Source organism: Mirounga leonina, unplaced genomic scaffold (genome assembly GCF_011800145.1).
Source record: "Mirounga leonina isolate KUSES-001 unplaced genomic scaffold, KU_Mleo_1.0 Mir_151, whole genome shotgun sequence".
NCBI lineage: Eukaryota > Metazoa > Chordata > Mammalia > Carnivora > Phocidae > Mirounga > Mirounga leonina.
Genome location: NW_023270377.1, coordinates 75,014,781 through 75,042,041, shown reverse-complemented (window position 1 = coordinate 75,042,041; position 27,261 = coordinate 75,014,781). Strand labels below are relative to the sequence as shown.

Genomic DNA, 27,261 nt, shown 5'->3' with positions numbered 1-27,261 from the left:
TACTGTTGTGCTGTATCTTATAAATTTTCTGTTTGTGAATAAAATCTCATAAACTACCAGAGATTCAATTTTGGTTTCCAGTAATGGTAGACCTGCTTGTTGCGGATTAGCATTCCTCATAAGAACAACCAGAAAACCTGGATGCTATTTTTAAAAATAAAATGAAAATAAATTTAAAATACCCCACAGCGAACATGTGTTTGAAAGTCAAATAGTTACCAAGGTAGGGAGCACATAAAGGGTCAAGGATCCTGGAAAGAAGGGAAGCGGAGATTGGAATCCAACATTCTGCACAGATTTATTTTTCTGGTAACCACCAATTTGCAAGTGAGAGTTAACTGGTTAAGAAGCCAAGCAGAGCTTCTGATAGTTTTCTAGGGTGATGGTGTGTACCAAGGAGGAGCTGTGGTAAATACCCAGGCTTTCATTTGATAGCACTAAAGGGCTACATATTGGATATAGGGATCTGATAGAATTCTAAGCCGATGCCCCAATACTGGGGTCAGCAGAATTCTGAGATGGCCCTCAATCACCCATATCCATGTATCATCCCTTCCTCTTGAGTGTTGGAGGACCTCAGAATATGATAGGATATCATGCTGTGATTAGATTCAACTCTGTGACAAAGGTGAAGGGATTTTGCAGATTATTTTGAGTTAATCACAAAGGAGGTTATCATAGGTAAGCTGACTAATTAGGTAATTTCTTAAAAGAGTGACTGGGCTCTTTCTAATAAGAGAGATTCTCTTACTGGCCTTGCAGTACTAGGCAACTATTGTATGAGAGGGCCCTGTGGTCTCTAGAAGTTGAGAGTAGCCCCTGGCTGACAGCCAGCAAAGAAACAGAGACCTCATTCCTGTAACTACAGGGAACTGGAGTTTGTGAACAATCATGTGAGCTTACTACAGAAAGGAACATGGCCTGGCCAACACCTTGATTTCAGCCTCATGAGACCCTGAACAGATGGCATAGCCAAGCTGTGCTTGGGCTACTGACCCATGGAAACTGTGAGAATCCTCAGTAGTACTAATGAAAGGTTTTGGTTGGGAAACTTGAATAGTTCCTTTCATTTCTAAACATTATATTCCCAAATTGTGTTAGTATCATATTCTGAATCGAGTGTTTTAGAATTGACTCTGTATGACATGTTCTTTGTTTCATTGAAAAGGATTTTATGTAACTAGGAAAAGCGCTGCAAGAATATTCACCAAATTCTTAATATTTAATGTTTAGTAACTACAGTAGGATTAGGAGTTGGTGGATGGGAGTAAGAGAAGGGAACTTTAATATTTTCTTTATGCACTTATATACTTTTGATTTTTTTTGTGTGTGGAAAGAATGCTTACTCTTCACTTTCTTGCACCCTGATATCAACTTTGATCTAATAGTACAATGCACCAGGGTCAAAAATTATTTCCATGTGCAGTCTTGAGGAAGTCCATTACCAACTATAGCCTCATCTAAACTTACTGCTAGTGGGGAATCCTTTCTATATTCAGTGAAAAAATAGACTGCTCATGTACCCACTCCTTCCTGATATCCACTACTTCCTTGGTGCTTCCCAATTACACCCATGTTCTTCAAATTTTGGTCTCTGGATGTCCAACCTCAGTTTATAACTTACTTCATTACGCTTTACTAGAATCTCATTATAGTTGGTAGGGTCATCCAAAATCTTTCTCTCTCTTAAGACAGGGAATCAAATCAGATCATTCAGCTTTCCTTTAAGGGCATTTGGGGTATCCATTATCTCACAACTTAATATCACATTCTTTTCCTATCTGACCTTATAATGATTTCTTCCTATTTGGGGTCAATTTTCTAGTTGCTTTTACTGCAACTTTTTATCTTTCTGACAGTTCTCTATATCTATCTGACTCTAAATATACCAATAGAAAAACATATAATTTCCTTTTATTGACATATATATGAAATAGAAAATAAAAACAAAACAGAACATGTGCTATCTACAGATAAATATGTATCCAATCTTTATAGATAAATATCCACTTAACAGAGGAAACAAGGCCTTATACATGTCAGCACAAGGAATAAAGGAAACTGATAGTTACTGCTTTTCCAAAATCAGAGTTTGAAGTACTTCAGTTCTTTAATATTTGCTACAGTAACTTAAAATATAAATTTTTGCCACGAGAATAAATCTAGTTTAGCAGATTTAAGCAGTTTTAGTTTTAGGTCATGAGTGGAGAGTATGAGAAAAAATAAAATAAAACTAGTTACTTCCTGATACTAAATAAGACAAAGGCAGGGCTTCATTGATGAATTTTCAAGAAAATTCTTTTGCAGAAGTAGATGTTTCTGATCGATAAATACGATTCTATATCATTTATGTCAATAAGAGGTGTCTGGTACATTGTGGCTGGTGAATCACCACGTCTTCTTTTCCTTAGCCATCTCTCTTGCGGTTTTCCCGCATTTCTTTGGGAGAAAACACAGCTCACCATGAGCAACTTTTCTTCTATTTTTCTGGATTTTAAACACTATTTTTCCTTTTTTCCCTTGGAAATATGTATTACCGATTACACTGCCTTCTCTTACATTGGGTACTCTAAGGCTTGGAGGAAATGAACAAAAGCTTAAATTTAAAAAAGACAGTATCTATGGGAGGATTTTATTTTCAGATATTTTGAATGTTCCTAGTTGTAATCAATTTTTTCCTCCAATATTTAGCCTATTAGTGCCCTGATTTTGTACTCTCCTACCTGAAAAAGAAATCCTATATTATTTCTTTAAATTTTTAAATCTCTGTAGTCCCCTAACATTTTATGTAACAAAAAACAATTACCTGTAAGCAATTGAACGCTGATGTGAAAATCTGAAGGTTTAGGTGCCGTGGCCAACAGAGGTGCCAGCCAAAATGAAACTAATCAGTATCTGCTTGTTCTAGGCAATTTACCAGCATAGATGATGGTAGCAAATTAGATTATTCTTTGGCTTAATATATATATATTAATGATGCATAATTATATGTGTTCCACTCTGGGCAAACACCTGACCAAATGACATGGACCATTTTAGAAACATGTGCCCTTGATTGATAAGGGTGTGGGAATATTTAATATTATAACTGTGAGTTAGTTTAATACATTCTAAATGATTTTAGATGGCTCCCTCTCTGTTTACTATGAGAGGTTGATCTTACTTTTCAGAATTGGAAGTTGGGACAAAGTGAACAAAAGGGAAGTTCAGTGTGTTTGTTGAGTATAAAATTAGAGTATTGGATCAGTCATTTATAAGTATGGAGGCAAGTTTTACAGATTCAATTTTTGAAACTTTAGTTTTGACGATTAGCCTCCTTGAAAGAGATTGGGCAGATTTTCTTTGGGTCAGACCCTTAAATCGACAAATCAAGCCAGCCAGATAATTCGAATGGCTTATATGAAACAACCAGAAAACTGAGTAAGAATAATACTTTTTACTTCTAAATGATAAGCAATCAACATTTGGATGCTAAAAGGTGTGATGTAGATGCTCATTATTGAAAGGAAAGTGCTGTTAGTCAAGGGGAAGTTTTTCTTAAGATGTGGGAACTTAAGAAGGAAGTATATGGAATTAATAAGAATTTTCTGAGAGTGTGGGTAGGAAAGAGAGTACAAACAGAGACTTGGAGAAGGTGTAACATATGTGAGCAGAAAGGAGCTTACTCTTCCCGGCAGGATTATCATATAGATACAAAGATTATTGAGGAATCCATGATCTTGGGCAGAACAAAGAACAGTATATCCGTAGGTAGCTTGATACCCCAAGAAGAACACTGGACTAGGAATCTAGGGACCTTCTTTTTTCATCTACAAAATGGAAATTGTTGATTCTGCTTATTCTGACAAATATGAAATTTGTGAGTGTATTTTATTTTTTATTATTTTTTTGAATTTTTAAATTTTATTATGTTACGTTAATCACCATACATTACATCATTAGTTTTTGATGTAGTGTATTTTAAATTGTAAGTTATTAAATGTTATAATTGCTATTAAGTGTATATTAACTATAAAGTGAAATTATATCCACATATACTTTTCACTTATCCATATGTGTAGGAATGGGGAGTATGAAAGTACTAGCTTTGGAGCCATACTATATTCATTGGTTTTTAAAAAACTATCAAAAGCGGGCGCCTGGGTGGCTCAGTTGGTTAAGCGACTGCCTTCGGCTCAGGTCATGATCCTGGAGTCCCGGGTTTGAGTCCCGCATCGGGCTCCCTGCTCTGCGGGGAGCCTACTTCTCCCTCTCCCACTCCCCGTTTGTGTTCCCTCTCTCGCTGTGTCTTTCTCTGTCAAATAAATAAATAAAATCTTTAAAAAAAAAATAAAAAATAAATAAATAAAAATAAAAAACTATCAAAAGCCATTCTCTTATTAAATAAACGATTGCTATGACATTACAATATAAACTAAAGAACTCTGTCTTTGGAAATTACTCAACAGGTACACTACTTTAGTCCTTATTTAAAATTTTGTTATTTATAAATCACTAAGGTATTATTTATAATAGTAACATTCAGAAATCTACATAGTTTCCAAGTAACTTGGGAAGTCTGTAACGTCCAGTTTTTTTATTGCCTGAACACACAAAAATTAATTTGCCCTAGTTGATGGACAAAAATATTCAGATTTCTCTGTCAAACATGAGCAAAACCTCAGCCCTTCTCTGAAATACAGAGTTAACTTTTCTTCTCTAAATAAATAACTATTTTTATTATATTTGAAATGTGTTCTATTTATATCTTACCACTGCAACTTGACATGCACATTGTGGACTTTATTTTGGTTCTTGATATGGAGGATATTTGGCATTATATTATATAGCTAACTTCTGAAGTGCTGAAATGAGCCTTAGTTATAATACTATTGTCTTTAAACTCTTATTTATATTTTCAGTACACATGAAAATAAAGTTCTTTGTTGACATTTGTCACTGTATATTGCTGGTTTTTTATTAGTGTACCTTTAATCCACTTTAATCTTCATTGCAGTACAAGGGAGTAAGCATGTCAGATTTCATTCTCTTCATTTTGCAACTGAGGAAACTGATAATCAAAGAAATTAAGTGATTTGAGGAAACTAATAATCAGAGAAATTAAGTGATTTGAGGAAACTGATAATCAGAGAAATTAAGTGATCTAGATTGTCATATATATATATATACTAAGTGGAAAAACTGGAATCAGCCTCAGGTCCTCTGATGTCATGTCTGGTGACCTTTGCTATAGCTCTCTAATTTGTTTTAATGAAATTTGAATCATTTTTAGAGAATCAGATACCCATGTAGTCAAACAGAAGAGTAAACAATGTATGCAGACATATAATTATTTTTGTTAGCAATATCTGTTATTCCTATCTATTTTTATATTTGGATATTCAAGGGCAAAAACAACCTAAGAATTTTCCTTTTTGAAATATCAGATGGTATATTCTCAGCTATAAATTCATAAACCTAGTAAATATATGAGTGAAAAAAATTTTACATTTTTACTTATTTTGCTGTTATTACATTGTTATTTATTGTTTGGGATTTATTCTCTCCTATAAACTGTCACTCACAACCATGTGAGAAGGAACTGTGTTCTAAAATGTAATTCTGTCAGACTCTCCTCAGCAGCCTGGACACAGCTGATTGGCCATACCTTATGCAAGCTAGGCCAATCAGATTCTCTCAGATGTTTGGAATTGGGTTTCATACAAATTCATCTCTGTGGTCACTCAAACTAAGATGATATAAACTCAGGATGAAAGGGTTCTCTACACATTGGCCTATGTGTATAGAAATCAGAGAAAGCCAAACCAGAGGGGAGAGGAGGAGAAGGGGAGATTGTAGGAAACAGATGTGTGAAGAGCAGGATCAAGAGATTAGATGTCTTCTGGGAAATAGAGATCCAAGTCACAGCCATCTTTTTATTCCCTGATTTTAGTTCCCAGAATCATGATTACACCTCCCTGTTCTTTCTTGGCTTCCTTGGGGTCCACTCATATTGTTTTTTTCATTTATTTTGCTTCATTTTTACACCTTAAGAACTTTGACTAAAACATAAATTAAATCAAAGCTTTACCATTCTCATGCTTTGAAATCAAATGGATTGTTTAGATTTTTAAACATTTTAATTTCATTTAACATATTGTTTTGCTATAGGAATAATAATTTTGTTTGTCATATTTTAAAAAATGCACACATGTTTAACAAAAATAAAATAAAATTTACCTCTAATCCCACCATCTGGAAGTAGTTTCTGTTAATGTTTTGATATATTTTCTGATAATCTTCTGGGTATGCCAGCGTGCATGCCCACAAACACACACACACACGCACACACGCACACACACACACACACTCTTAATGAACCATGATCAGCAGTCTATATGGTTTTATATTCTATTATTTTTATTTAACAAAATGATTTTTGGAGATATTTTTTATTTACTACAATATCATTTAACCATTTTCCTATTTATAATCATTCTGTTTTTACCTTACACAATATTAATTGTAGGCTTATTGTAGCTCTGATTCTTTTTATTCCTTCTTTCATTCAACAAATCTTTATTAAGTGTCTCCTATGTAGCAAACACGTGTTGATGCAATAAGATGTATTTGCTTACTTTGAGGAGATTAGAGCCTTAATGTGAAAGAGATTTGTAAACCAATACGTTCTTCAAATTCAGGTCAGTCAATTCTTTGAGGAAAGGGGTTGAAAATGCTTCTTGGGGCAGCTGGGTGGCTCAATCAGTTGAGCTTCCAGCTCTTGATCTCAGCCTAGGTCTTGATTCAGGGTCCTGAGTTAAAGCCCACGTTGGGATACATGCTGGGTGTAAAACAAACAAACAAACAAACAAAAAACAAAACCAAAACAAAAAAATGCTTCTTAGGGAGAACCTGGGTCTTGAACTGAGTCTTGACATATGAATAAATGACTGGAGAGGAGAGTACATATGAAGCAATAAGAGATAAATTAGAAGGGTAAGCAGGACCCAGATCATGGTAGAGGGAAGCTTGTTGCCATTATATAAGCAATGGATAAAACTGAAAGTTTTAAGGTGGGGTGGGGGCTTGGTAGATTTGCATTTTCAGTTGATTGTTTTACAGCAGAAGATGGATTGCTTGAGTGTAAAACTAGAAGTGCAGAAACTACTTGAAGTGAGAAATCTACTGAAATAGTCCACGTAGGAAATGAGATCTAATATTACCACACTAGTAGTGGAGAGAGATTAAGTTATGGTGATATTGAAAAGATAATATATGGTATTTGATGACTGGTTGACATTCAGAAAGTGTAAGGGTAAGGAGAATCTCAAATTGTTCTCAAACTTCTGGCTTCTGCCATTAGATATAGAATACAAGAGGAGGGGCAGGTTTAGTGGAAAGGTAATGAGTTTTATTTTAGACATGTTTGGCTTGAATACCTGTTGAATATCCTGGTAGAGAAGACTAGTAGTCATCTAGGGTATTAGCTCAGATAGCCATTTAAAAAATACTATTAACTGGGTGGCTTAAACAATAGAAATTTATTTTCTCACAGTTCTGGGGGCTGGAAGTCCAAAACTAGAGTGCCAACATGACCAGTTCTGCTGAGAGCTCTTCTCCTGGCTTGCAGATAACAGCCTTGTCTCTGTGTCCTCACGTGGTAGAGTGAGAACAAGTGATCTCTCTCTCTCTCCTCTTCTTATAAGGACAGAGTCCCATCGGATTAAGGTCCAAATTTTATGACCTCATTTAATCTTAATTAGCTCCCAAAGACCCTATCTCCAGATTCTAATCACCTTGGGGGCTAGGGCTTCAGCATATAAATTTTGGTAGGATACAATTCAGTCCACAGAAACTAGATGTAAATCTGGAACTTAAGTGACATCTTGGAGCTGGAGATAGAGTTGAGTATGCCTCATTATGAGAATAAATGAGTAAGCCCAGGTGGGCATCTAGAGTAAGAAAGGAAAAGAGTGAAGAACTCTAACATTTATGTTGCATTCAGAAGAGGAGATAGCAAGGGAGACTGAAAAGGAAAGGTCAGTTAGAGGACAAGAAGAAGGCAGGATGTCTCTGATTTAAAAAAGTAAAGAGTTTAATATAGAGCTGAAAATTCAACAGTACCAAACAATATGTAGAAGTCAAAGAAAATGAGTCAGAAACTATTTTACCTATCTAAACAAATCTTTAGCTCTTGGCAGTATATAGTAGTGGTGACATTCACCCACTCCCCACTTCTTCCTTGTTCCTAGTTTGTCTTTGGCTACTTCATTTGTCCTATTTTACCACAATTCTCTGTCACATTTCTTGTAACGAGCAACGATAATGGCATAGCGTTAGACTGTCAACTATATAGAAGCTGTGCTTGGTACCTATTTCTCTATTGTAAGCTGATTACAATTTTTAATGTTTTATCTTAAAAAAAAATGATCCCTGATTAGAAGTTGCCTGGGATTATCAGGGACAGAGTGTTGAATAGACAGAACATATCTAATTGGAGAAAAATTGTCACAAGTGAGTCCTCCTTTAGATGTCAAACCATGCTGGTTCTCTATTTGGAGTCATTTGAATGATATGTGACATTTATAATGCAGAAGACATGAGCTTAGAACTGTTCAAGCATAACCTTTCCTGGGAGAAATAAAAATTTTTTAAAGAGCTGCTTTTTTTCAGAAGGAAAGATATTGAGACCTAATGTTTAGAAAACTCAACATTACCATTGTTAAGGAAAAAATATTAGGAAAAGATGAACAAAATAAATTCTGTATAATATCTAGAAATATTATGGGAGAATAAATAGAGACTGGGAATATATCTCCAGATATTTACACAGAACAGTTTCATGGCAAAGGCATTTCCATAAACTTAAATTTAATGTTATTTTAAATTAAGAACAACATGCAATGAAACAGAATACTTGTTGTAAAATGTAGTTTTTGACATGTTATTACATATTATATGTCAAAATATTTGTGGGGGCACCCGGTGGCTTAGTTGGTTGAGCATCTAACTCCTGATGTGGGTTCAGGCCATGATCTCAGGGTCATGGGCTCGAGCCCTGTGTTGGGTTCTGTGCTCAGCACAAAGTCTGCTTGAGATTCTCTTTCCCCCTCTCTCTTTGCCCATCCCCCCACTCACTCTCTCTCCCCTTCTCTAAATAAATAAATACAATCTTTTAAAAAATATTTGTGAATGAAAAAGATATTACATAATATCCTTCTTTGGTAAACTTTTCCTAAGAAAAATATAAAATTGGGGGTTTTGTCATCAGAAATGAACCTTGGTCTTCACATGATAGCAGCTCCATCTCTAGAGCAAAGAAGGATAGTAAACTTTTAGGTAACGCTGAACCTTCTTGCATGCAAGGGCATTTATGATACTGACAGTGACATGAATTTAAGGAAATATTGACATTGTTCTAAATAATAATTATGGATTTTTAAAATTATTTCATTGAGGGCAAAATCAGAAGTTTTATAAGGACACAGTATATTATAGTTTATTATTTTGCCTGTGCTATTTTGCTAGGGAAATAAATTTGATTAGTCTGATAAATTTGTTCTTCACAAGGGCATGATGATTTTTTTTTTTTTTTACTCAATAGCATGTAATTTTATTAGAGCTCACATATTGATTTTTTTGTTTTATGATTTGCATCAGTATATTCCCAAGCATGAAGTTTTAGATAAGTATCCCTATCATTTGAGGATTATTTTTTCATTTACCTCCTTCTATAAATATATATTTTTTAAAAAGGTAACATAATTGCCCATTTCCAATCTCCTAACCTCTTAAAATAGTCCATGTGTTAAAATAAATAATAGATAACTTTTCTGTGATTATTTTAGCCAATTCTTTAGGGTAATTGAGGCTTTGCTAGAATACATAAAATTTATTTATTATTTAACCTGACAATCTTTATTAGAATTTGCTTATGCTTCAGTCTGAGCTTTCAATTCTGCTACATTTTGTGGGACATAATCATGCCTTCATAAAGGAATATGATACAACATATAGGTTAATAACTAACAGGAGACTTCTACTTTCTGCTTGGCCTTTAGAAAGCTGGAAAGAGCATCATTCTCACCTTTAAAACAATCACAACAACAACAAAAATAAAACAATAACAAGAAAAATCTGGACAATCTGAAAATCCACAATTTTTCTTGAACTCATCAGAGCTGAGGTCATAGGGCAGGCAACTAACCAGAAATTTAAGACAGGACATGAGCACTTGTTTGCCTGGGGAAAATGCCACCAGTCAGTGGTAATGTATGATATCCCTTATATGTGGAATTTAGAAAAGCCAAACTCAGAAAAACAGCAAAATGGTAGTTACCAGGGGATGGGGCGGGGGGGGGGGGGCGGAATAGGAGAGATGTTATTTAAATGTACTGATTTGCAATGAGTTGTAAATAAATCCTAAGGATTAATGCACAGTACAGTTAATATAAACAATTATATAATAATCATCAGACTTGCTGACAGATTAGATCTTAATTATTCCAACCACTAAAAGAAATGGTAATTAGTGATGTGATAGAAGTGGTAATTATTGTTGCAATGGTAATCATTATAATATATAAATGTATCAAATCAATGTTTATACTTTAAATTTATACAATGTTATATGTCAGATATTCTTCAATAAAAATAAATTTAAAAGGGAATTTAACTAAACTGGTTATCTAATTTATAAGGCAAAGTGGGCTAGAAAAAGAATATAGTATCCCCAGGGACTGCAGATATAAGGGAAATTTGCATTTACATGCAGGTTTTTCTTCCTGGACCTCAATGGATGCATATACACACATATACACACACAAATTGGTTAGGTCCTCAGAAAGCATCTCCTCCTAATACAGGATTATTTTAGGATACAGCAACCACTTTAGTAAAGGCAGAAAACACCATCTAGATCCTCTCCTTCTTCTTCATAGAAGAAAAACCTTAAACTGCTGGAGGAAGGATAATAAAGCATGACTTTTAGGGTCCCCCACTGAAGCTGGAGGAAGGTAGCGGAAAAATACCGTCTTTCTCTAGAGAAAAGGCAAGAAAACCTCCTAGTCCTAGAACAACAGCTGGAGGAAGAGTCTGGAGTGCTGAGAAGGCCGCATCTCTAGACACAGGGACACAGAGTTAGTTAAGACTGAAGGTTAATCAGAGCTACAGAACACTCACCATACTTAACCTGCACCAATCAGGCTAACACCCTTCAAATAACAATGACAGTCGAATACTGCTGGGTTAGTGAAAGAGTGGGCAGAGAGACTTTCTTTGAGGCACAGAACAAAGGGAAGACCTAAAGTTGAGGGTGGAGAGGCTTGAGGGAAAACTCTATCCAACTAGTCCCTATCCTAAACACAGGATAATTCTAGAGGAATTTGAAGCCTGTGGTATAGACAGCAACCTTGGTATTAGCAAATCCCAAACCTAGTTCAACTGCTGGATAGATTGATTCAAACCCAGCACTAGTGAAAGGATAGTCACTCTAGGGGTGCCTGGGTGGCTCAGTCGTTAAGCGTCTGCCTTCGGCTCAGGTCATGACCCCAGGGTCCTGGGATCGAGCCCCCTATCGGGCTCCCTGCTCAGCGGAGAGTCTACTCTCCCTCTCCCACTCCCCCTGCTTGTGTTTCTTCTCTTACTATGTCTCTCTCTGTCAAATAAATTAAAAAATAAATAAATAAAATAAAATAAATTTAAAAAAAGGATAGTCACTCTCATTTAAATACATAAAAACTATTTATTCAGTCTCTAATATCCTACAAAAGATGCTTAGCTTCAAACAAAATCTATGAGCTACAGAAAATGGCACAATAAAGTGGACATACTGCCAGATTTAAAAAAAAAAAAATCAACAGAACCAAAGATATAACCCGGATAATTGAACTACCAGACAGAAAATTTAAAATAACTATTGTTATTTTAAAAAGTCTAATGTAAAAAGTGAAAAATATGCATATTACATAGGTAATTTTAGCAGAGCTAGAGACCATAAGAATCAAACAGAAATGTTAGCAATGAAAAACACGGTAAGGAAAATGAAGAAAGCCTTTGATGGGCTCATCAGTATGCTTGTTACAGCTAAGGAAAGAATTTTTATACTTGAATGTAGGTCCACAGAAATAAAATTACTCAGACTGAAAAACAAAGAGAAAAAGTCTAAAAATGTGGAAAAATCAGAACACATCAAGAGTTATGGTACAAGGACGCCTGAGTGGCTCAGTTGGTTAGGTGTCTGCCTTCGGCTCAGCTCATGATCCAGGGACCAGGGATCGAGTCCCACATTGGGCTCCCTGCTCTGCTGGGAGCCTGCTTCTCCCTCTGCCTGCCGCTTGCCCTGCTTGTTCACGTTCTCTCTCTGACAAATAAATAAATAAAATCTTAAAAAAAAAAAGATCAATACAATATCAAATAGTGTATTTGTAATCACAGAAGAAGCAGTTTTACATATGTGTAATTATAATTCCAGATGAAGACAAAAGAACAGACTAAAGAAATATTTGAGGAAATAATGGTAAAGAATTTTCAAAAATTAATCAAAAAACATTGAAAATTTAATGAGAAAAAATCAGTGAGGAAAAGATCAAAGTACAGATTGAAGACGTTCAGAGAACCAATTAATACACACAAACACACATACAAGGCAAATCATATTCAAACTAATAAAAACCAAAGACAAAAAGAAAATCTTGAAAGCATCCAGAGGAAAAGACATTACATATAGCAGACTTCTCATCAGAAACTATGCAAGCCAGAAGACATAGGATGACATCTTTAAAATGCCTAAAGAAAACAATTGTCAACTGAAATTTGATACCCACTGAAATTTACCGTAATAAACGAGAAAGAAAGGTTTTCTTTGACAAACGAAAATGAAGAGAATTCATTGTCATCAGACTACCCCATAAAAAGTGTTTAAAGGAGTTCTATTATGATATGGAATATGATACCAGATAAAACTTGGATATAGAGAAAGAAATAAAGGGCACTGAAAATGAAATGAGTGAAGGTAGAAATTAAATTCACTTTTCTCTTATTTTTAATGACTGAAGGATAACTGATCATCTAGAGAAAATTAGTAGACTTCAAATATGGCATATTAACAGGATTAAAAAGGGACATTAAATAATGATAAAGAAGTCAGTTTTCCAAGAAGAGGTAATGATCCAAAATATGCATGTCCTTAATAACATGATTCAAAATATAAGACAAAATGAACAGAATTGAAAGGATAAATAGATAAACCCACAATTATAATTGAAGACTGCAATATTCCTCTTTCAATAATTAATAAAACAACTGGAAGGATAATAAGGTTATAAGGACCTGAGCATCTTAACCAATTTTGACGAAATTGACATTTATATAACAGTCCAAACAACAATAGTAGAATAGAATGCACATTTTTTTGAAGTGCACATGGAACATTCACCATGATAGACCATATTCTAGGACATAAAATAAACCTTAATAAATTCAAAAGAATAAAAATCATAGAAAGCATGTTCTCTGAACATAAATAGTTGAAACAGAAAAATATATCTGAAAAATTCTCAAATATTTGGCAATTAAGAACACTAATAATCCAAAGAAGAAGTTTCAAAAGGAATTTAAAATATTTTTAATATTGAAAATATGAAATGATAACATTTGTGGAATAGAACTAATACAACTCTTAGTGGAAAAGTCATAGCACTAGAGGTTTATATTAGAAAAGAAGGAAAGACATAAATCAGTAATCGAATTTTCTACCTTAAGGTACTCTAAACAGAAGAGCATATTAAATCTATGAGAAGCAGAAGGAAGAAAATAATAAAGATAAGAGCACCAATAATGAAATTTAGAACAATAATAGAGAATAATAATAAATAATAGAGAAATTAATTAAGCTAAAAGCTGGTGTTTGGGGGAAAAAAAAAAAGCAGCATTGAATTTGACAAACCTCTACCCAGACTAACCAAGAAGGAATCAAAAAAGAGATAGATGGAAGAAACTGTCAAAATTGGAAATGAAAGGGCGTATCACTAGATACCTCACAATGTTAAAAAAGATTTTAAAGGTTATTATATACTATTGTATACCATATATTCAAAAATTTAGATAAGATAAACCAATTCCTTAAAAGACATAAAATACCAGATTTAACTCATGAAAACATAGATTACATGTATAGTAGTATCTGTAGTTAAAAACCATTTAACAAGGAAAAGTTCCAGGCTCAGATGGATTAACTTGTAAATTCTATTAAACATTTAAGGAAGAAATAATACAAATTCTACCCAGTTTTCCAGAAAATGGAAGGAACCTCTTAATTCATTTTATGAAGCAGGATTTATCGAATACCAAAACCAAATGTAAACATCATTGAACAAATAAACGAAAAACAAAACAAAAACAAAAACAAAAGAAAACTACCAACCAATAGGTAGTAATAGATACTGAAGTCTTCAACAAAATTTTAGGGAAAAAAAAGTCCAACAATATATTAAAAGGAAATTATATCATTAACAAGTGGGTTTATCTAGATTATCCCAAGTTTGTTTAACATTTGAAAATCAAGCAATGTAATACACCGTATTAATAGAGTAAAGGACATAATCTATATGTCGTCTCAATAGATGCAGAAAAAGCATCTGATGAAGCTTAACATCCATTCATGATAAATCTTTCAAAATATTATAAATAGATAATTCCTTAGTGTGAAAAAGACATCTATTAAAATAACCAGCATTGTATTTATTAATGAAAGACTAAATGCTTTTCCCCTAAGATTAGTAACAAAGTAGGTGAATATACAATTGATTTTTTTTTTTTACATTGACCTTGTAGCCTGCAACCTTTATAAATTCACTTTGTAATTCTAGGAGTTGTTTTATAGATTGTTCAGTGTTTTCTACATAGAAAACAATGTTATCTGAATAGGTCTTGGGGGCGGGGGAAGATAGAGTCCCTAACTAGACCTACACTAATCATGCCAATTTTTCAAGCAGTGTGAAGGAAATGCAGTGGAGAAAGATAATCTTTTCAATAAATGGTGCTGGAAACTTTTGGACAACTACATGTAAAAAAAACAAAACAAACTTTGATCCATATATGATACCTTATACAAAAATTTGCTCAAGATAATTATAGGCCTAAATGTAAAACATAAAACTGTACAATGCCAAGAAATCATACGAGAAAACCTTTGTGTCTTGGATAAGACTAAGAATTCTTAGATATGATACCAAAGTCATGATCCGTAAGAGAAAATATTAATATATTTAACTTTATCAAAATAAATTTTTGCTCTGTGGAAGACTCTATTAAGACAATGGAAAGACAAGCCACAAATTGGGAGAATATATTTCCAAATCATTTAGTTAACAAAGGATTTGTGTCCAGGATATGTGAAGAATTCCTACAAATTAATAATAAGAAAACCTATGCAATTAAAACAAATGAGTAAAAGATGAACAAGCTCTTCACTAAAGAATACATATGGATGATAAATAATCACATGAAAAGATGCTCAACCTCATTAATCATAAAGGAAATGCAAATTAAAAATACAAGAAATATCACTACACACCTTTTATTATAGTTCAAAAAAAGGAAAAAAACTGACAATAATGGATGCTAAAGAGGATATGGAACAATTGGTCAATATGGAACAATTCTCACAGTGCTTGTGAGAATGTAAAATGGTCTGGTCACTTTGGAAAACAGTTTGTCAGTTTCTTTTCAAGTTCAACATACAATTGCTATATAACCCAGCAGTTGCATTAATAGGTATATACATGGGGAAATAAAAATTTATGTTTATACAAAATCTTGTACATAATTGTTTTTAGCAGCTTTATTCGTAACCACCAAAAAATGGAAATGATCAAGATGCCCTTCCACCAGTGAATGGATAAACAGACTGTAATGGAACCGTACAGTGGACACTCAGCTCTGAAAGGGAATAAATATTGATATACACAAAAACATAGATGAATTACAAATATATTTTGCTAAGTGAAAGAAGGCAAACAAAAAAGACTACATGCTGTGATTCCATTTATGTGATATTTTAGAAATGGCCAAAAAATAAATTTTCAGAATAAAATTAGTGTCAGTAGGTGAAGTTTCCCTTGGTTTGCTTACTGTTCATCATTTCTCTATTCCCACTATTCAGTGGTGTGTGTGTGTGTGTGTGTGTGTGTATGTGGTAATTTTAGTAGTAAGTATTTTACACTAAAACATTATTTGCCATAGAAATGAATGCCAACAGCCTGTAGATTAATTCTTTTCACTTGATATGATGGTCAGTTGGAAGTCAAATGGACACTAGGATTTATTATAATCTAGAACTTTAGCCCTATAACTAGGTCATATTTTGTCTACACTGGTTAATGTCACTGCAAATTGTTTCTCCATCACTGAATTACAAATAGGAGTAGTAAGAACATTTTTTAAAAAATATTTATTTATTTATTTTGGAGAGAGAGAGAGAGAGCAGGAGTGGGGAAGGGCAGAGGGAGAGAGAGAAAGAGAATCTCAGGTGACTCCCTTCTGAGCAGGAGCCCAGAGATGGGGCCCTATCTCACTCCTGCCATCATGACCTGAGTAGAAACCAAGAGTCCAACACTTAACTGACTGAGCCACCCAGGCACCCTAGGAGTAGTAAGAAAATTAACAGATGTCTGGCATGCTATTATTAAACAGTAATTTCCTTAAAGTAGAAAACTCTCAAATTGGAGTGGTTTAAACTATTAATTGATGTTTAAGTTTAAACAGTATGTTAGATCCATGAAGGCAGACATGCTTTGATCACTGTGTTATTTATTAATGCCTAGAGCAATGACTGGAACATAATACATATCTGATAATATTTGTTGGATAATTTGTTGAATAAATGAATCTGTAATGAGAACACAGCGTAACTAAATATAACAAAACCATTTTTCTAAGATACATTTTAGCAAAATCTAGAGTATATATACCTTAAACATGTTTGGGGATTTTAGCATTACTATATTACAGATATGGGTTGAACACTTATTCACATCTGGGGAGGGAAAAATGAAGAACAAATAATCCCCTTGAGGTGAAGTCTTATTCCGTGCCTAATATCGAAGATACCTAGTAAGTCTTCACTGTTGACAGATTTATAAACCTGACTTTCTATTATTTACTAATTTTTTGATGATTTCTTTGTTCTAGTGTTTTTAACTTATCCATAATAAGAGCTGTTTAGTTATTTCTCCTCAATATACATATAAATTTATCTATTCTGAGAATTATTCATTAAGACAAATGGAATTTTTGTGCCACCTTGGATACCATTTGTCGGCTATTAGTGTGCAATTGAAGAAATCCTGCTATCACAACATGACTTCCTTAGAGGCCTTCTTTAGTCATAAAGTGATAATATTTTATATTATAGCCCTTTTGTTTAAATTTATGTATACCTGAAATAGCAAAATTGATCCCTTGATATACCTGATATATTCTAATTGTCTTGAATGGGAGCCACAGATTCTGAATTGCAGATACCATCACAGTAAATGCGATTTAACTTATGCAAAATTTATACAATGATGACAAACAAAAGCTTCTGAGAGAATCATTGTTTTACCACAAAGCAGTTTATACATCTCAGACTCAGTTCCTAAAGTGTAAATTAGCCTTGGGCATTAGTTCATTTAATGCGCACAGTAATGGCGAGAAAATGTTCTTCGTGGCCCACGGGTGGCCTATGGGTGTGAATGTGTGTCTGTGTGTATATATACACACAACTTTTTCCACACACTTTCTTCTTTTAACGAAAACTTATTTCACTTTCCTTCACACCATCATGTGTTGTTACTTTGACCTCCATGGACAAAGGGAAGCTGCCCTCTATTCCAATGAAGGGCTGAAGAAAATACTGTAAGCTTCTAGGAAAAGTCTGAGGATGGTCTGCAAACTTGGCTGGACATTGGAAACACTTGTGGAGTGTTTTTTAAAAAGTACTGATGACTTGGATCTAGCCTCAGGGCTTCTGATTTAAAATGTATTGTGGGTAGACTGAATATTAGGATTAAAGAAATAAACAAAACCAAAAACACAAACCAAACCCCGACTCCCTGGATGATCTTAATGTGCAGGGAAGTTTGAAAACCACTGCTCTAGAAAATATGGTTTATATACGTGCCTAATAAACAAAGATACTTGTGTATTTTTTTAAAATATTTTATTTATTTGACAGAGAGAGAGAGAGCACGTGCACAGAGGGAGAAGCAGGCAGAGGGAGAGGCTCCCCGCTGAGCAAGGAGCCCGATGCGGGGCACGATCCCAGGACCCTGAGATCATGACCTAAACCGAAGGCAGACGCTTAACCGACTGAGCCACCCAGGCACCCTGATACTTGTGTATTTAGAAACAGAAGCAACCATTTTATTATTTAAAAAATGTATAAAAGTTATTTTTTTGAGAAATTTAAGGTGATTTGATGTATCACATCAATCTTCAAGAAGGGCTATGAATAGGGGCGCCTGGGTGGCTAAGTGGGTTAAGCATCTGCCTTCGGCTCAGGTCATGATCTCAGTGTCCTGGGATAGAGCCCCACACCGGGCTCCCTGCTCTGCAGGAAGCTTGCTTCTCCCTCTCCCTCTGCCACTACCCCTTGCTTGTGCTCTCTCTCTCTCTTTCTGTCAAATAAATAAATAAATAAATAAATAAATAAATAAATAAATAAATAAAATCTTACAAAAATAAAAAAAGAAGGGGTATGAATTAAGGTGTAACTTGTTCTTTTTGTGGAGTGTATAGAATGGAAAATGACCCACCTTAAAAGTCAGGAAACATGTCTTTCAGTGGTAATTCTGCCACTTCCTAAATATATTGCATTAGCTGGGCTTCTTATGAAATTTAGTTCCTTATGTATAAAGTGCAGATAGCAATATAGTCCTTATGATATTTTGAAAATTAAATGGTATGTGTGAAGGTAATTCTTAAGCACTGTACAGATTTCAGGTGTAATTATTCACTGTTATCCATAGCCTACTTCTGGCCTTTCATTTGCATAAAGTATGTTTTTTGAGATCATTTTACTGAATAACATATTTACTGTTAACCCATTCATGTTTTTTTCATTAGAAAACCATTCATTCAAATGTCGGTTAAGTGTTTTTCAGACACTTGGTAGGTATTGTAGATACCTGGTTCTTGTCTCAGTTGAATCAGCATTTAATGCACAAGAAAGATACATGTGCGCACACACACACACATTTGTATTTTGGATGGTGGGGGAAAATCCAGAATATGCACAACTAAAATATGAACGTGACAGATCAAGGAGGTCATTTTGGAGTCCTTTAAAGCCTAAGCCAAAAAATTTCAACTTTAAGGTATTTTTCTAATGTCTCTTGAGCATTGGCATTGTGGTGCATGGAATGAGATATACTGTAATTAAGAAATATTTTTATTGGGAGGTTATAAACTAAAGGATAAATGGTTAGGCTCTGAAATCATACTGTCTTGGCTCAAATCTTTGCTCCCCCACAAGTTAGCTGCACGATCTTGGGCAGATTGTCAACTTCTGTGTTTTACTATCATCTGTGAAGTAAGCTAATAATAATAATATCTGCTTCTTGGAGCTGTTATGAGAATTAATGCAGTAATACCTTTAAATTTCTTTGAATGATGCCTGATGTAGAGGGAATGGTCATTATTCACAATTTATTATAAAATTACTTTGATGATATCACTTACTCAGGAAGTATATTCTTTCTGACTTTTTATGCATCAAAATGGTTAATTGGAAATCCTTTACTCTTATGGTAGGTCCTAGGCATTACTCAACTGGGGGAGAAAATGATTTCATCAGTAAGATATAGGAGAAAGTTGACAAACGTAAAATACTTTTATTTTAAATCAACGTATCAATATTTTCTTTTTCTGCTTTCAGTCTCAAACCTAAAAGTAGTTATTCATAAGACATTTGCATCCTCTGTGTAAGACCATATGGCAATTTTAAAGAGAATATCTGTGTACATAGCAAGTGCTGCTGTGAAATTTCATCAGTAGAAAAAATAGCAAACATAAAAGAAGTTTGGGACTGCAGCTAAGGCATGGGATTGTATTCATTTGGTCTGACTGTTTATTATGAGTAGGACACAATTAAAAGCTAAACTACACATTTCAGATGGGCTGGTATTATAAATCCAGTGGTTATCTTGTTCTTTGATAAAAATCTTTATTTTATAGATTTCAGGGCCTTTGAAGGGTTTTACAAAATGTGGCTTCTTCCATGACTGCATGTATTTTGTTGTAGAAATTACTCACAATAGTTTAAATGGGAAACCTTCTGGACATTTTTTAGACTATGGTATTTTGCTTGTTTTTTGCAGTAAGTACATTACTACTTTTTAGTGTTCAGCTCTTGTTCTGAATAATATGTTTATATATATGTATATTTGTAAATATACAAATAATATATTTATATTTGCATATTTATAAATATATAAAAATATATAAATTATGTATATTATATATAAATGTTAAAGAGAAGTCTTTTAATAGAAAATGTAGAGTTTTCATTGCCCTCTAATTGTATTTTTAATCTTAGAAAATGTGCTGTGTTTTCTTTCTGGGCAAATACTATGACAGAATTGATCAAAACCAGTGTAAACACAGTATTAAATTTACACACAAGAGAAGAGGTACACCATGAATTAATTTATATAAATCATTAAGATGACCATAAAACATGTTGACAAATGAGAAGTTCAGAATTCCTTCAGCCTGGCTTATCTTACTGAGAGTATATTTTTTTAAACAGACATAAGAATTTATACAGATACTATAGAATTTTTCTCTTATGATATAAAACATAATTTGTATTTAGTTACTGTTGATGTAGGAAACTGCTAATGTCTTTCAAAATCATCATGATATTGGAGATGAGGTTTATAATGCATATCTAATTCAAATATAGATTTTACTGCTTTTTTCTTTTTGTTTCTGTATAATCTTTAAAACCAACCAAAAGGTTGGCTAAGGTATGATCTTTTCCTCATCCCAAGGCTGTGTCTAAGACTTTATATTATAAAGTCACCATAATTTGAGTCCAGCCAAAAAGCAACTGCTAATTTTTCCCCTGATTTCTATGAAACAAAGAGAAAAAGAGAAAAATTTGGATTAGATAAAACCATTTTGCCAATTTAACAAGAAACACCTAATTCATTAAGTTAAATAGCATATTGATGAATTTTTCCCATAGACTGTAAGCTTCTATAAGACTCTAGGAGGGGGAGGGAGGTGGGGGGATGGGTTAGCCTGGTGATGGATATTAAGGAGGGCACGTTCTGCATGGAGCACTGGGTGTTATATGCAAACAATGAATCATGGAACACTACATCAAAAACTAATGATGTAATGTATAGTGATTAACATAACATAATAATAATAATAAAAAGACTCTAGGGAAAAGGCCTGTGTATTTTCTTCTGTTCTGTACCTTGAACAGTCCTTAAAATATTTGGATGCTGCCTCCTCTGTGTTTCCATCAAATTTCATGCCTTATCGTGTGCTTTATAGTGAGTTTTTCTCATGTTTGTCTTTCTGACTAGTTTGTAAACCTCCTGGCAATAAACAGTGTGATTAATAACATTTGTTTCTTCCCATGGCGTTGTATAAACTAGGTGTTTGGTAAATTTATTTTGTATTTTCATCCCTAATAATTAAAACTGGGATGTTTTATAATTGATCTATAAAAATCATAATACATGATATTCTTTCTATATGATAACTGTGTCTTTACCTACTCTAAATATATCCACTCTGTGACTTGATGCAGCAAACTTATTGGCTGTATATCATAGCTCTTTAAAGGAGGAACAAGATCAAGATTTTGATGGGTAGAAAGAGCATTGGAGGAACTCAAGTAGAACTTGGGTTCTTTGAATGTCCATTATCATTTCACTTCTCTGGATCTGTTACCTTGCACATAAATTGGAAATGATGACATTTGCCTCATTAATCACAGTTTTGTTTTTTTCCCAGCCACCTTAGAAATATGTACTGAGTATCTATTATGTGCTGCTCATGATTCTAAGTACTGAGACTTTAATCCCTGCTTTCAAAGAAAGATCTTATGATCAATGGGGTAGACAAACTAGCAGATTCTCATGATATTATCACTTGAGTCTTATTTCTTGGTCCCAGCTTAAATGTCACCTCCTCAGAAAGACGATCCTTAACCACCCAGTCTAAAGCAGTCTCCCAGGCAATATCATAATCATTTTTAAAGTGCACAACACTCGTAAATCTTCTTTATTATCTATCTATATCTATTTGTTTGTCTATCAATCTGTCATCTCTCGATAGAGATCACTTTATCATCTATCTGTTTTCTGTTCTCCTCAAATGTAATGTTAGACCTATGACAGCAGATGACATTTTATTTACTTCCTTTTGTTCCAATTTTATTGAAAAATAATTGACATATATCATGTTTTGATTTACATATTTTGTTAAATGAATACCACAATAGATTCAGCTAACATCCATATTCTCATGTAGATACAATAAAAAGAAAAGAAAGAAGTTCTCCTTGTGATGAGAACTCTTTGGATTTACTCTCTTAATAACTTTCCTATCTATTGTATAGTAGCATTAGCTATAGTTACAGAGTTGTACATTTTACCCCTTGTATTTATTTATTTATCTTATAAAGGCAAGATTGTGCCTTTTGACCACCTTCCTCCATTTCCCTGTCTGGCTACCCTCCTCTGCCTCTGCATCTGACAACTAGTCTGACCTCTTTTCCTATGTGGTTTTGTTTTGTTCATTTTGTCTTTTAGATTTCACATGTAAGTAAGAACGTATAATATTTGTCTTTCTCTGTTTGACTTATTTCACTTAGCATAAGGCCTTCTGGTTTTATCCATGTTGTTGCAAATGGCAGCCACACTTGTTTTCTTTTTAACTGAATATAAATTTTGTTTGATAATGACTTTGTTTTTTGTGCTTTAGGTGCTATATTCATTTAGGTGCTAAAAATCATTACCAAGACCCATGCCAAGGAGCTCTATTCCTATGTTTTCTTCGAGGAATTTTATGGTTGCAGGTTTTACAGTTCAGTCTTTAATCCATTTGAAGTTAATTTTTATGAATGGTGTACAGTATGGACCCAGTTTTATTTTTTTATATGTGAATATCCAGTTATCCTAGCACCATTTATTGAAGAGACTGTCTTTTCTCCATTGAGTATCCTTGACACTCTTGTTATATATTAGTTGCTTGGGCTCTTGATTCTGTTATATTGGCCTATTTGTTTTTATCCCAGTACCATACCATTTTGATGATGATAGCTTTATAGTGTAGCTTGAAATCAGGAAGTATAATACCTCTTACTTTGTTATTTCTTTCTCAGAATTCTTTTGGCTATTTGAGGCCTTTTGTGGTTCCACATACATTTTAGGAGTGGGTTTTTTTCTACTTTTATAAAAACTGCTATTGGACTCTTGATAGGGATTGCACTGAATTTGTAGATGGCCTGGTTCCCTATACAAGTGAGGCTGTAGGATGGTCACTACAGTCGCCTGTATTCTGTGGTCAGTCTCACTAGATGCTTGGGACTACTTGGGTACTATATTCAGCTATGGATTAGCATCCCTGCACTTGCAGGTCAGCAGGCCAAAGCCCAGGGCCTGTATAGCTTATTGTTTTGGAGCGTGAATCAGGCTGAGTGTACACTGAATTCCTTGGTCAGGTGAGGCCACCAGTTTGCTCTGCAGATGAGGGAAGCCACAGGATATGCTCTCTGTTCAGGTTTCTCAGTACATAGGGCTGATGAATGGGCTTCACAGCTTCCTGTGTGCTCTGGTTAAGGTCCCTGGTTAGAACTGAGGGTTGGGGGCGCCTGGGTGGCTCAGTCGTTAAGTGTCTGCCTTTGGCTCGGGTCGTGGTCCCGGGGTCCTGGGATCGAGCCCCCTATCGGGCTCCCTGCTCAGTGGAGAGCCTGCTTCTCCCTCTCCCACTCCCCCTGCTTGTGTTCCCTCTCTCGCTGTCTCTCTCTCTGTCAAATAAATAAAATCTTAAAAAAAAAAAAAAAAGAGAACTGAGGGTTGCAGAAGAGAGGTGGGTGAGGGGATGGGGTAACTGGGTGATGGGCATTAAGGAGGGCACCTGTTGTGATGAGCACTGTGTGTTATATGCAACTAATGAATCACAGAACACTACATCAAAAACCAGTGATATACTATATGTTGGCTAATTGAACTTTAATTAAAAAAAAGAAAAAAAAAGAATGAATGAAGGCTGTATTCAACAATAAGTGGAGCTACAAATTATATTCTCTGCCTGGGTGCAGTGGGGGGAAGCAACTCTACAGCCAATGAAGCTTTTTGTCTTAACTCAAACTGACTTGCACCCTAAGTTCACTGGCCTAACGGGACCACTGGCTTTGCTCTGCAAACTCTTGGCTCTGCCTGTCCTTCTCTCTGCTAAGGTGCCAGTGGGCAACACAGCTTTCAGGTGTTTTCACCCGCCCTTCTAGTCAGATGGGGCTGGGAGCGACAGCAGATTGGGCTATGTCCCAGCCCCCTTGCTTCTGTGGGAAGCGGAGGGGCCACTCCATGCTACTCTCAATTTCCCAAACAGGCTGTCTGTTTGGGAGGGCCTGGGAGCTACTCTCACTCTTAGCATGAATTAATCCCCCTGATTGTGCAGTCATGACAGGCCTTCATGCTGGACACTGGATTTGCTGTGCAGGTGATCAGCTCTGCCTGTCCACCTCTCAGCTTGAGAACCACTGGGTTGTATACCTTCCAGAAGTTGTTGCCAGCCTTTTGGTTCACATGAGGTGAGAAGATACTCTCCCCTTTCCAAGGGGCTGTGATTTAGCACCTAGACTGGGCATGGGCAAACTGGGCTTTAAGTCAGGCAAAACTCATCCTCTGAGGATCCTCCAGATCTGCATCCCTCCAAATCCCCAGATCTGAGATGCTCAGAATGCATCTCAGCTTGGTAATGCAGGTGAGCAAATCTGCTGGTTGGGCATTGCAGGTATGAACTTGATTTGCCAAGATCCATGTGCTGTTTGTTGAAAGTCCTTCCCTCGTTCTCCATCACAGTCAGATTCCCAGTGGCCAAATCCCACAGATCCCCTGCAAGATCCTCATGGTGCAAGATCAATGTGGGACCTCCCACAAATTGGCCCACGTTCTGGACGAGGTTGGTTGTCCCTTCTGGGTTATCTTTTTCCATTGTAGGAACCAGAGGTCACCTCTACCTGTGATGCTCTGCTGGCCTGGGGGAGGGGCAATGTGGTTGGTGTGTAGCCCCTTCTCTTATCCTTCTAGTGCAGTCTGTCATGGTCTCTCAGGTGCACAGGGATGCTTCAGTTTCAGCCCCACATTCTAGGATTCCCTCAATGGTGTCTTGTTCTTGAATAGATGTTAGTTGTTCTTCTTGTGAGGGGGCACACAATCAGGATTGACCTCTGCCACTATCTTGGTGATGTCACTCACTTTACTCACTTCTTTACCTCAGCTCTTAGAATTATGCCTCATATGTATAAGGCTTTCATTGAGTATTTATTAAATAAATGAATGAAAGGATATTTAAAAATACTTGTGCCATGGCAGCACAGATAAGAAGACTTCATTCATTTCGTGGATGTTTATTATGTGTCTACTGTGTTCCAGAGGCATAGTACTTGCTCCTGCGAATGCTTAAGCTTAGTTAGGTGGAGAAACCGACATCAACTAATTACATAATTATAAACAATTGTAAATACTATGAAGGAACAGTCTAGGGTGGCGTATGTTTATATAACAAAATTTTTAACCTAATATGAAAGTTAATAAACCTTTTGAGGAAGCTGCATTTGAGTTAATATCTGAATGATTTGAGTTAATCATACAAAATCAGGGACACTAAGATGTGCAAAGGCGCCATGATGGTGGTAGCCAGGCTCTTTTAAGAAAATGAAAGGAGGACAGTGTGGATGAACTCTGGGGAGCACTTGGAGGTGGGAGAGATGTGACTGAAATACTGAACCCAGAACTTGTAAAGCTTTGAGTTGTGCTCTATGTTAATAGTTGATATCAAAAAGCAAAATGCATCTAGAGGGAATGGTGTGAGCAAAGGAAAAAGATAAAAAAGAGTCAGTGATACAACACCCTTGTCCTGGGATATAACTGTTCTACCCTGAAATATCGACCTTTCCTAAATCTCTTCTCACACTTTTACTGTGAAGATGTGAAATGTTACACACACACACACACACACACACAGAAGTAAGGTATCTATGAAACACTTGTCAACAGTGACAATACAGGTTGTTAAGAATATAAAAAGCTATCTGTCCAACTGAAGCAAACTGAATTGAAAACCATGTCTAAAGTATAAATAATAGAGACTCAAGAATTATAAATACATTAATAATTAAGTAAAAATATTTATTGAATACCTACTTTGCATAAAGGAAATAGAAAGTCTAGTTCTACTTTCAAAAAATCAGCTGAGAATTAAAATTTGTATATGTGAAAAGTATCAAAGCAAATATATGGCTGGCACATAGTTTAAAAGAGAAGTGATGAGCAAGATCTGGGCTTGGTTAAAGATATAAGGCTCTGTAGGGGATCAGATTTTAATTAAATTTTGAAAACAGAAGTAGATGTATATATATATATATATTTTAAGATTTTATTTATTTATTTGAGAGAGAGAGAATGAGAGAGAGCACATGAGAGGGGGGAGGGTCAGAGGGAGAAGCAGACTCCCTGCCGAGCAGGGAGCCCGATGTGGGACTCCATCCAGGGACTCCAGGATCATGACCTGAGCCGAAGGCAGTCACCCAACCAACTGAGCCACCCAGGTGCCCAGAAGTAGATGTATATTAATAACTAAATGGAGAGAATGGGAAAGATGTTAATAACAAAGGCACAAAGTCCAAGTCACAGAAGTAAGAATTAATAAAATTTGTGAAGTTAACATACAAATTGGTTTTATGGAAAGACTGTTATAAAAACTAAGTCTGTAATTGAAAGCTACCATGAGAGACGATGGACTCTGAAAAACAAACTGAGGGTTCTAGAGGGGAGGAGGGTGGGAGGATGGGTTAGCCTGGTGGTGGGTATTGAGGAGGGCACATTCTGCATGGAGCACTGGGTGTTATGCACAAACAATGAATCATGGACCACTTCATCTAGAACTAATGATGTAATGTATGGGGATAAAAAAATAAATAAAAAAAAAGAAAGAAAGCTACCTTGACAAAATAATTTTAGTGAAGTAGATATTGGACTATGACTTAAAAAGGGA

General features: G+C 35.1%; 1 protein-coding gene across 2 annotated transcripts in view; it reads left to right on the top strand.

The window, feature by feature from the left end:
* The window catches only part of GALNT13 (polypeptide N-acetylgalactosaminyltransferase 13), a 544,197-nt gene that overhangs the window by 133,698 nt on the left and 383,238 nt on the right, over positions 1–27,261 (top strand). Inside the window, exons 2-3 of one of the 2 annotated variants that reach the window (XM_035008010.1) lie at positions 2,191–2,196; positions 25,096–25,116. The exons of the other annotated variant lie outside the window; for it this stretch is intronic. Of the exons in view, the coding sequence (XP_034863901.1) occupies positions 2,191–2,196; positions 25,096–25,116 (27 nt within the window). The remainder of the gene's footprint in view (positions 1–2,190; positions 2,197–25,095; positions 25,117–27,261) is intronic. 2 annotated transcript variants of the gene reach the window in all.